The 12,400-nt window shown below is 44.4% G+C and overlaps 1 protein-coding gene across 1 annotated transcript in view; it reads right to left on the bottom strand.

The window, feature by feature from the left end:
- SHROOM3 (shroom family member 3) overlaps positions 1–10,359 on the bottom strand; it is a gene marked incomplete at both ends in the record, with an annotated part of 112,291 nt that extends 101,932 nt beyond the window's left edge. The window contains one exon of the mRNA XM_082282482.1: positions 10,195–10,359. Coding sequence (XP_082138608.1) covers positions 10,195–10,359 — 165 coding nt within the window. The remainder of the gene's footprint in view (positions 1–10,194) is intronic.
- Positions 10,360–12,400: the final 2,041 nt, after the last annotated feature.

The following is a 12,400-nucleotide window of genomic DNA, read 5'->3' as shown; positions in this document are numbered from 1 at the left end:
CAGGAACTTTTTGTTTCAGCAGCTGATGAGATACATAACAAGTCGTAGAGACACTAAGTCACTCAAGAGCACTTACTTTTGTTTCTCCTTCCTCCAAACCTCCAGCTTCTGTTGGTGTGTCCATGGCTCACTCTCTATCAATCTCCATCAAACATTGATATAAACTATAAAAAAGCCCCTGTCCTTGGTGGGCAGGGAAACCTCTGACTGCAGTTCATAATTAATGTCCAGCACTTGGTTAAGTAACAGCCAGTCTTAAGGGAAGCACAGATGAAGGTTGTGCCTTGACATTTTTTTGCACAGCACCAGTTTATTAGGAATCTTGGATGTTCTCTGTACAGGTTTCTCAGCTCAGACTGTACAGAGCACAGTCTCCCCACAGTCTTGCTGTCTTTCCACACGAGTCACAGGAAAAGAGAGACTGAAGCACCTGCAGTTCTTGTGCCTGAAGTTCACAGGCTGCTACCCCAAAGGACTGGACTCCATGGAGGGAGGAGTGATTTTTGGAGTACCCCTTAGTGAAAAGGTGAGGACACAGGTGCTGCTGGCAGGTCAACATGTTGCTATATTAGAGACAGGCTCGGAAAGAAGCACAAGGACTTCTTTTCCCAAAGTAGAAGGAACTGTTAATAAATTGGAAATCCAAAGTTTTTCCAGCTGTGGATGGGTATTGCTGAGAGTGGCCCCTGCAGAATGGCACAGGGGAGTGTGGGGACCCCTGGAACAAACCCAACTGCCATTGACTAAAGCAGGAGTGCGAAGAGGGCCTCAGGCTGGAAAAAAGGGGCTGCTCTGCACTTATGGGCAAGGATATGCAGGGAGCCCCTCCCCTCCCATGTCTGTGGCTGTTTTTGGCCTAACGAAAAGGGTAAGTTGCCCCTGATGAAGCTGTGATGGAAAACTAATCCTCTCCAACAATAGCCCAGTGCTAAGAAACATCCGTGGATCTGGGCAGGAGAGAAAGCAAGGACCTCTTCAAAGGGCATGTATTTCTCCATCAGTCTTTTGTGGTGCCTTTCCCTCTCACCCACCTCCTTCCCTGCTTGGTTATTCCAGCATTAGTTTGCACGGGCTGTTTGCAGAGACAGAAGAACAACAGAGGTCTGCTTGGAAAGCCAGCAGAAACCTCTTAGCTTGAGACCAGAAATGTGCAGAATCCCCAAAGAACAAAAATGCTTGAACTTGCCTCCCCAAAAGTGTTGTATTCATTGACTTGCAAGCAGGGGGAACAGCCATAGTAATTTAACCTAGGGAAGAGTGCCAACAACTTATTTAATTGCAGAGTTTGTGCCAACAACCCCACAATACAACTATTAATACAAGTCTGCAGTACAAGACTAATTCTACTAACCTTTTGCTGTTGCCTTTTAGTCAGGTCAGCGGCTGCATCCCTTCTGTGCTGACACTATTCAACAAACACTGGCAACTGCTTTTAAGCAAACACCGAACGGAGCAGGGCAGGAGGGAGGGAAGAGAGACCATTGAAAAAATGAAGATTCCCACCACGACCCCACCCCTCGCGTCCAAATGTTTCACATTTCTTTCTCCGTTTCAAGCCCCTCTCTTGAAACTGGAAAGTTGTCTTGCCATGTATTTGCCCCTGGAAAACAGCCAGATCTTTGGTCTGGATTCCATCAGCTCATTTCCCAGTTTCTATGAGACTGCATTTGAGAAATGTGGGTCTCTCTCAGTACACTGGCAAGACCGGTCATCAGCCAATGTATGAAAACGTGAGGTCTGACACTGGGGACCAGTCCACTTTTCTAAATGAAGCATTCCTTTAAAGAACGCATATTTTTATAGAAAAAAAAACAAAAACTCAGCAATAATGGATCCGGCACTACTGCGAGTTTTCAAGGACACGATTATCCCAGCAATTATGTGCCACTGCAAGCATCTTAAAATCCAATATTAAATGATGCATAAATCTCAAGCAACACCATCCTTGTATGAGGTAGTAAACTCCCTGGTGCGTTTGCAGGCCCTCCTGCTTCGCTCTGCACCCATCCCCACGTCTGGGGTTTTATACTTAGATCTCGTGACTGTATCACAACTATAAATTCCAACCACCTGGGAGCAGATTTCTTATTACACCCATAAAGAGCATTAAAGGGGTTGTAGCTTTTAACTTTATCCTGCTGCTACTACCATGATAGAGAAAATAAATACTGCTCATAAGCTCAACAGCGAACCAAGGTAAAAACTTCTATATGGCTACAGTGGATGCTCCTTCTCAGGGAGTCAGTTCTCCACAGGTACTGGGAAATTTTCAGACCCTGCTGATCCTACAGACCAGTTCCCCGAAGACTTCAGCTCACAGATGGTACCTCTGCATGCTTAGAAAATGCCCCGCTCCCGACAGTGGCTGTTAAACCCCGGTATCTCTTGGATCTCTGCTGGCCGCAGTTGAAAACATCGGAGCAGCGGATGTGGCCGCGGATGTGGCCCGGCCAGAGCTGCTTACGGCATCACTGCAGAATGTGTGACTGAACCCCACTACAACACCCAGCCACGGCATTTGTCAGCCAAACTCCTCATTCAGCCATGCCTTGGAAAATCCCCATTCTTGATGGAGAATGGGGAATGGCTTTCAGGCTGGCAGATTATCTGGTGAGTCTGTGGGAACTGCAAAACAGTGCACCTGCCTGAAAAATGGCACCAGCTCAGCACAAGACGTTTCCAGAGGGGAAAGTTAATATATGGGAGGAATGCACATAAATCCTGTTATTTCTTAATGGGATTTGGGAGCTTATTTCTCACCCCGTGCTTTGAAATGTATCCCACAGCCTATGCTATTAACGAATTTAAGCACAGTGATTTTCTTATCAGCAGGAATCATTCTTCACTGGGGTCTGATTTTTTTTTGGTGGGACTTTTTAATACAAGTGTGAAAAATTAATATTATGCTTGAATACCAGTTAGGATGTTAACAAGCTGTGTCCTGGATAAGCTGCTCTTGTTCTGCTCCTGTTGTTCTTTTCCTAATTTCAGTTGACCAAGAAACCTGGAATCACTTATTTGTTGAGGTTTTTTTTATGATTTAGGCAGTGGCTGGCTAAAAATGGAAAGACAAGAACCCTATTTCCAGTTCGGCTGTGAGAATGAGTGGTCACAAACTTTCTCTTACTTAAAACAAACAACATATGGAAAGTTTTTTTCCACCTCTCAGGTGTATTCAGTTCGTACTGATGGCTGCCAAGATCTTTCAGGGTTTCCTGGTATGGCCTTGGATGCTCTCTCTGCTGCCATTGGATGGGGATTCATTCGAGGCTTTGGAAGTACAAAAACTAATGACAGAAATAATCTGCCTTAGCAGTCTATTTTCAAAAGTCTCTGGATATTGTTCCTTTGACCACCAGTGTTTGTTGGAAAGCAAATTAGAGTTCACCTCATTTTCACTTTCAGAGACCCCTTCCAATTCTGACTAGTTCACAAAATATCCTGAGCTGGAAGGCACCCATGAGGATCATGAAGTCCAGCTCCCGGCTCTGCACAGAACCACTCTAAGAATCCCACCACGTGCCTGAAAGCATTTTCCAAGCACTCCTTATGCTCTGGCAGGTTTGGGGGCCATGACCACTGCCCTGGGAAGCCTGTTCAGTGCCTGACCACCCTCTAGCTGAAGAACCTTTTCCTAACATTCAGCCTAACATCTTCTGACACAGCTCCAGCTGTTCCCTTGGGTCTGGTCACTGATCAAATACTTCCCGTGCAATAGACTCATGCTGGATTCATGCTCCACAGTTTTGAGCTTCATCAAAAGTCCCTGAAGGCAAACACCAGTGAAATTTGAGATGAGATTAGCTCAGCTCCAGATCTATTATTGATGATGGGTTTTCTTTCTATGCCTTGGGCTCCCAAGAAGTATGGGAAAAGTTGAAAGTAGTGGACCCTTTCACAAGCAAACATCTACTGTGTACAAACACTGAGTTAAAGAGTGCATTCCCTGGGTCTCATTTTAGGATCAGTGTAAACTTCAGCTCTGGCTATATCTACTACAGCCAAGTGAACAAGGATATGTGGCATTTTTTTGTCTAATCTTTCAGGTAAGCTAAAGCCAGGGCAGGATTTACCAAGGTTTCATTTCTTGACCCTAAGCAATACATGTTGTGTTTAATCACATAGGATTCCTCTCTGTCCTGACAAGAAAATATTTCTTCTCTTATACCTTTCTGTGACTTTGAAGGATATGACACTCCATAATTCATGTGGCTGCAATGAGGGGTGGAGACCTGATCGTTCAGGGCAGCTGTCTCTGGGGGTTTGGGCCAGAACTTCACTGCTTGGGCTGACCTCTGCTAAGGAGGAAACTCTAAAGCATGACTGGTCAACTGGACACCCACACCCAGCAGACACCATCCCCACTCCTTCTCAGCACAGAAAGACAATTTTTTTCATCATTTCCTTCCACGGGCACGTTTATAATGGAGTAGTCTGTGCCTCTTGGGAATCATAGCTTGGGACAAGCCAGGTATTCCCTGTAGCCAGGCTCCCTGTGATGCATCACAGCACAGCTGGTACTGTTCTTTCAGCAGTCTGAAGAGCTGCCCCTGACCTTGCTGGAGCAGCAGCAGTGCCCACCAGGCCCTGCTCATGTCAGGCACACTGGGTTTGCCTGCAGTTGCTAATTCAGTGCTGTGAAAGTGAACAGAAGTCTTTTTGTGCTGGAGAACGCTCGGCAGCCTAATGGAGGGGCTGACAATAGAAGCCTTTTCATCCAGCAACTCCCTCGCTTTAAGAAAAGGTAGGCGATCTTGTCCCTTGTGCTGGCATCAGCAGTCTTTGGAGAGCCCCTAATGTGAGCCCTGAGAAACCAGGAAGAGTGGTGAGGGACTGCCTCCTGCTCCCTGAAACAATTACAGTGGCAGTTGCCAGTCTGCAGTATCCAGATTTCCTTGATATCTGGGATCAGGCAGCTGCTTTGTGCACCGCTGCACTCTTGCAACAAGAGTCAGATGTGCCAGCAGATGATTTTGCACCATGAACCCCTTACCATCACCAGCCCACTTGCAGAATATTGGAAGATAAAGGGTGAGAAGGGGTGGGTTTTTTAAACGTTAACAACCCAGGCCCCAAGCTTTTCTTCAGCAGCAAGGAGAAAAATCAAGTCCATATAGGCAAGAACAAGGGTGGAAATGTCCAAAGAAAAAATAGAAATAAATTTTAAGAAAACATCACAGAAGATGTCACCATGCCTCTGGCTGAGTTTCATGTCCTAGTGCCTGGGCCAACAAGCCTCTCATGACTCTGCCAGCTTCAGAGAAGCCTCCCTAATGTGAGCAGTGGCCATGGGTTTTGTGCCTGCAGCCCTACAAAAAGGATAACAGTTCCTAAATTGTCACTTGTTGCACCAAGGGATACAGGGAACAGATGCAAAGAAACTTTGCCTGTCAGTGCATAAGATAAGTTTATTTTGTTTATAGGGACTCTGGGCATTCAAGCAGGGAAAGCTCCTGGTACTGGGATTCCCAGTGCTTGGATCAGAGACAGGGATAAGGGTCTGGGGACCAGCTGGGCACAGAATGGCCTTTTGAGTTTTGTTTTGTCGAGAATGGTGGAACAATTCTCACTGCACGTCACTAAGTGCTCTACGAGCTCTCTCAACCAAAACCATTAGAGAAGTAGCACAGGCAGGGGAGCCTTGTGAAGGCAGCTGGGTCCAGCTCCTGCAAGCACTGACTGCTGTTCACTGCATCAGAGCTTGGATCGGGCTCCGGACAAGGTTTAAACACCTCACAAGAATTCCGGATTATTTCTCAGGCTCTCTCCCCAGCTATTCCCATTATTATGAAACTTTTATTGCTTCCTACATCCCTGCTGAGAGGTAAATCTCAGCGTTTGTGTCATGCTTTTGGCATGAGGTCCCTGCAAACGACCTGCCCTTTTGAGTGAAGGGAACCCATGAACTCCAGCACAGCATGTGAAAAGTGTTCCCACACGGCCACTATCCAAGGGAGAACGCTTTGGATGCTTTAATTCCTAGGCAAGAGAAACAACTCCTTTGTTAGTATGGTCAACACAGAGCTCAAAATAAAAGGGCATTTCAGAGGCCTACAACAGCCACAACTATTCCAAAGGCTTGTGTAGCAAGGAGAAACACGCCACAGAAATATCTCTCCTGGCTCCAAAATGGTTGAGATTGATTAACATTAATTACTTTAGGTTAAAAATTCTTAGAGAAAATTGAGAGGGAATGAACCCTTCTGTTACCACTTTGCCTTTACTGCTTAGAACAGTCAGGGCTTTCATTTTTACATTTTTGATCTTACAGCTAAGGGTGAGCCAAGAAAGTAATTTGGAAATAGAAATCTGGGCTTACTTCTGGGTATTATCATGATTTTGAGGACACAGGATATTGGATTCTAATTAAACATTTGGTATCACCTGCAATGACTTTGGCATTTGTCATTGAAGTTCTATTTCCAGATGAAGAAACCCCTTGTTTAATGAAATTTCCACTGTGAGCAAATATCGCCAAATCTGGGCCAAAATTACAGGGTTCTAAATTACTAAACAGGTAGAATAAAAAATCAGAAATTCAACTGTAGGACTCAAGGTCTGGAAACAGAGGAGTGGATGTCACTTCAGGGAATCAGACTTCTCATTTTGAAGCCCTAGTGACACATCAAGGACACTGAGTTACTTTTTAAGCACAAACGTGTTTGAACACTAAAAACAAAACAAGCAACTGTCACTTTTTTTTTTTAAAAAGGGAAGTAATTAAAAACTTTAGAATCTTCTTGCCAAAGGACTACTTGACAACGTCACTGACAACGTCTCATACCATGGAAGCAATACAAAAGGGAAAATACACTGTGTTAGTTTGCCTCTGTTTGGGCACTGTCCCACTGCTACCCAGGGACATTCTAGTGCTTCTTTAGGTATTGAGTTTTGGACATTTCCTTGAGGTGCAGCAGAAAGGGAACGTGCAACTGACTACCTTTTGCCCATCCTTCCATTCCCTTCCTGCTGGTACAACAAAAACAGATGCTGGGAGGATTCCACAAAGCTTTATTCTCAGGCTTCCCTCAGGGAAAAATGTGAGTCAGATGTAACAAATTTATGGTCTGCTCTCACCTCCAGCAAAATAAATGAGGTATAGACCTGCCTTGAGGACTTTGAATCAGCTGCCATGAAACTGTTTCAATATAGGGCTGTCTTTCCACAGGGGAAAAGAGAGCAGCATTAGCATAAAGAATCTGTGTGTTTTAGCTATGCAAATTTACGTTAGCTGCACACCCAACATTTCTGACAAGTTGAGTTAGGCTGGGTTGCATGATGCACTGAGCACCGTGGCTGAGTCAGCAAAGCTTTACTACTGTTTTTAACTGGAAGTTTGCCCATCTCTGCACTCAACCACCACCCCCCCTCCAAATCAGCCTGTAGGTCTGTACAGCAAAGGGAATCTGACTGAAAGGCAGCAAATTCTTATTTGTTCTTATTTTGAAGGCAATGCTAAAAAAATACACTGAAAGGATACCACAGCTCTGGTAGCTGCCTCCCTAAACCAGCACGTTCTACCGGCTGAGAATACAGGTCTGCTTTTTGCACTTCTACTCCCAACTGTTGCTTCCCTCACTTTTGGGTACATTCTTGGCATGTTACTGGCAGAGGAACGTGTCTTTCCCAAGGGCTGCCCAGGGCTGTGAGAAGCAGGTTTTGTGCACGTGGGCCTTCTGTAAATTCACTCCTCTTGGTTTTGAACTTCCATTACAGCCTTTGGTTGGAAGCTGAGACACAGCAGTACTCTGGGCCCCCAGCAGTTCCTGATGGCTAGAAAGAGCTATTGTATTCACACAGATCTGTTACCTCTCATCTCTCTACTATTCCAGAACAATACATCAGTGTTACTTTGTCACATTGCAAGCAGTCATGGGCACCAGCTTAGATATTTGCTGAAACGTCCACTTTTGTTTACTCTAAGGCCATTTAACACCACTCTGTCAGTGCAAACAGACAGGTAGGCAGACATAAATATAATTATTTGTCAACAGAACAGGGAGCCAAAACAGAAATAAAATTTCTTAATTATGAAAAATCAGAAATTAAAAGCTGACGTCCACATTTTCTGGTATTATATGTAGTATTATTTAGAACTGCTGCTGGATCACTCACAGTGCATGCCTGCATCTTTAATGGTCCCTTTCAACCCAAAACTTAATATGATTCACCAAGAACTCTTGTACAGAATTAGACCTGCAACATAATTCATCATTTCCCCACAGTTCCTCATTACTTCACAGTACAATCAGGCGAGGAATCCTGAATTAGCTAAATGATTAATATGCAATTAATTCTGAAGAGCACATAGTGAATTGAAGCACAAGAGGAATTTCTCAGTTGAAACTGGAAACCAGGAAACGGGAGCTGCCTGAATTCCAGAAAGCAGAGCTTTCACAAGCAGCCATTCTCCAGCTCTGCATCACCCATGCATGAGCAAAACACTGAAACGCTGACACTGACAGCACAAACCAAGCAGGGACTACAAGGAGAAAAAAGGGAAAACCCAACCAAAAATAAAACCCAGCACATTTTTGGGGTGTTGTTTCAGGAAAGGCAGGCACAAGTCATACAGCTCCCAGTGGCACTACACACACTCCAGGCATGTTTGACATTAAGGGGCCTGGTTGTTGTGGAAACCAAATCCCATAGATTAATTAATGTTCAGCAGCCAGAGCCATCTCCCATCCTCTCTGTCTCCCTGCCCCCAATTAAAAAAAAAAAAAAGAAAAAAGAAAAAAGGAAAAGAAAAAAAAAAGGCGGGGGGGTGTGATTTTTTACATCACAGAAGAATGTCAAAGCAAAAAGAAACTCTTTCCTCACAACTGCAGAACACTGCCAGGAACAGTGAACAGCCTGTGTTAGTCCCAAATGTTTATAAAAGAAAAATTGTAACACCATTTCAGTGAGGCTACTTTTGCTGTCTGTGGCTATGCCAAACTGTCCCCAAGAAGGTCCTGCAAGAAAGATGATTGTGTGAAATTTCTAAAACCCCCTTATGATGAAAGGACTTTTATGGGAGTCCCCCTGTTTTTTTACTTTCAAGATGTAAATGCACTAATCACAACTAATTTACTTCAGTGACTGACAGCCTTCATGTGAATGTGTTTGCACAGGGAATTGCAACAGGATTTGAAAATGCAAAGGATTTGAACAACATTGATTCTGAGTATCAGCATTTTCTTTTAGCTGCTGCTGGTTCTGATCCACTGAATTCCCCACATACATTCCAGTTTGCAGGAGGGAGTAAGATTGGACATATATCCCTCTGTGCACCTGGTAGCTCGACATACATGCTATAAACACACAGAAAGCACCAGGCTGATGACACGAGACAAATATGGTTCAGACCCACTAGAGGTAAAATTTCAGAATTACCTATATCCTATTTTCAGAACAGTTTTAGGGCCATAGGTCAAACCTATTTTAGATATTCACAGATTTAAGGTGATGCTTTTGAAAATCCGTTGTCTTCAGCACCTGCATCTTGAGGTACCTGGGTACTTGTAACAGACTGGTTCTGATGAGAATGAGGAATTCCTTCTCCCATTTTTTCCCCTCAAAATATCCTTGTCAGCTATGCTACTAGTTGCCTGTTGAGAATACCCAATCATTAAATAATAAAAATCTTGAAGGCATACCATACTTAACAGATATTTAGTAAGTACAGAGTACACAGGGTGAGCAAACCACTAACACAGCACAATACATACACTTAACCAAATAGGTGCAAGTACTTATTGCACTGTTCCACATGCACACTCCTAATTAGCCAACATTCCACCGTGTGACTGAAAGCACTCACTTTGTTCTCACCTCAGGAGTGGTGGGGATGGATTACTGACCATGCTCAGATTTGCCACGACTTCATGACACAAGATCACTTCATGAGAGTCCCCTACTCCCTCCCATTCATAGCAGTGAAATAAATACAGCCAGTTTCAGCAAGCCACAATACTTCCTGTGGGACAAAACCTGCACTTGGATAGTTAAACAATGCCGAGAGCTCTCCTGTGTTTCTCAAATACGCAGCTCCTGAGCAAACCTGCTGACTTGAACAGGTGCTCAACACTTAAAACCCAAGCCAAATACAACGTCAATTATAACATTTCAGTGGTACTTCTACAACTCTTGCCCTTTCAGTCAGGCACCACTCCCATGTTGCTTGCGTGGCATAGAAAATGAGAAAAGTACCTTTGAGATGATTAATGGCTCTCCATGCTCCAGCCCGCCCTTCAGCGTGAATCCCCATGGAGCACCTCCGTGCAGCAGTGCCTCCAGGTAGATGTATCTTCCCTTGTGGGTGATGCTGCACTCTGAAGGTGATATGCTCGTGTTAATGTTGTCTAACATCCTCATCTGTCCTCATCACATACTCAGGCAAACACAAAACCCACGCAGGCAGTCACAGAGCGAGCAGGTCGGAAATCAAAGTCCCCAGAAGCCCAGCAGAAGTCATCCCTGAATATGAGAAAGAAGAGCCTGAGGTGGAAAGTTCTTCAAAGCCAGAGTCCAAGGTGATGGTTTAAAAACATCCCCATCAACATTTCACCACACTGCTTCTCCGTCAGGATTTTACTGGCGTTTCAGCACGGAGCGCTTCCCACTCCCAGGTACTCTGGGCATGAGAGTTTGGTAAAGATTTCTCTTCCAGTCTTCAGCAAACTGTGCTTTTAAAGATGGGGCCAAAGAAAGGGGGAAAAAAAAAAAAAGAAAAGAAAAAGTTTATAGATTTAAAAGCCCCTGGCCAGCAAATTGCCAAAATCCAAACGAATGCTTCATTTGTGATTGATTATCAGTCTTTTCTTCCTTTCTGCATGCGATTTACCATTACAATGGCCTTTTTGCCTCAGCCCACTGCACTAAAAGAATGGAAGCGTCTTCTCCCTCCCAGCTCTCAGTTACTCTGTTCGCTTACTTCACAATTTTCTGACTTGTCAAAAAAAAAAAAAAAAAAAAAAAAAAAAAAAAAAAGGCTGGGGGAGGAGAAGAGAGAAAGTCCATTCCTAAAACCCTTTAGAGGGGTTTAAAATGTGAAATAACTCCATACTTATTGGATTAAAAAGTGAAAAAAAAGCTATTGGGAAAACCGGAGAAGCAGGTGAAATGAATCCTCTGGGAAAAACGTTAAGGCGATAACTGAACTCTTTTCATTTTCGGTGCTCTCCCCGATGAGCTGCCAGAGCTGCAGCAGCTACTGCTGCTCTGAGGGAGGGTGAGGAACTGAGGGGGAGAGAGAGAGAGAGAGAGAGAGAGATGGATTAAGGCAAGTAAGGCAGTGCTGCCCAATTGTGCACATCAAGCATGCAATTATAAAATGCAATGTGCAAAAGCTGGGGCTCACCCTTTTATTATGGCCCCGGAAACCACCATCTTTCTATTGTCCTTGCCAAGGAATTGTAACAATCCAAACTGCCAGTTGCTGAAAACACAATGGACCTGTTCCAAATCAGCTCAGTGGAGCACTGCTAATAATTCTGCTCTCATAAAGTGCCTTTCCTCTGCACGGAGCCTACCAGTTTCGCTGGACATATTTCTTTTCCCCATTTACATTGCCAGAAAAGGCCAATGCTTTCCAAATACATGGAATAAGAAATAACACCAAAAACTTAGGATACTTCTATTAATGTAGGCAGTTGCCCAGTGTAGAACATGTGGATGTGGGTGCATCTGCCCTTTCATATGTGCATGTAGGCTTAGGGACTTGGTTCATCACTTAGCAGATATGACAGCATGTGTCACTGAAGGCATGCAAAACCCTTCCTGATTTTTAACTGGATCTCAAATGGGACAATAGAGAGAGGAGACCAGAGCCTACTGCCCTTCCTGTTGGCATAGCTGAGGAAACACATAGTGATGTCTCTGCCTCTAAGACACCCCCAGCTTTTGATCTACGATGCGCATTATTTCTTCTTCGGGTTTTGCAAGCTGTCAGGACCTTCTGTTAACAAAACCTTAATGAACTGTGGGGGAAAAGCTTTGGAGCTGGGACTCTAAACCCAGGAATCCATGCATTTGTCCATACCACCCCATTCCCATTCCATTCTCTTTAATGTTACAAGTTCCCAGAGCCTTCTACTTGCCCCATGTGTCCCAGGTCTCATTCCCAACAGCCATGCAGAGAAATGCAGAAAAGAGGCCCCTCGCTTCATTTTTCATGGTAGATGATTCCTCAATCCTTGCTTATGCTGAGCTTTGCCCCCTCAGCTGCCCTCCCAGGGGCTGAGTTTCCATTAGCCTCACATCCTGGTCAGGCTCACGGTCTGCTATTATCCAGAACTTACCCTTTCACTGACTCAAATCAGATTTCTGAGGTTTTGCACTCCTAATGTTTCAGTGTAAAAACCCTCACTCCAAGCCACCACAAAGAGCAATTCATTTCCATCCTCTGCACAGCCCT

The sequence above is a fragment of the Coloeus monedula genome, assembly GCF_965178545.1.
Source record: "Coloeus monedula genome assembly, chromosome: 5".
In the NCBI taxonomy this organism is placed as follows: Eukaryota; Metazoa; Chordata; class Aves; order Passeriformes; family Corvidae; genus Coloeus; species Coloeus monedula.
This window is presented reverse-complemented; position numbering and strand designations above follow the sequence as displayed.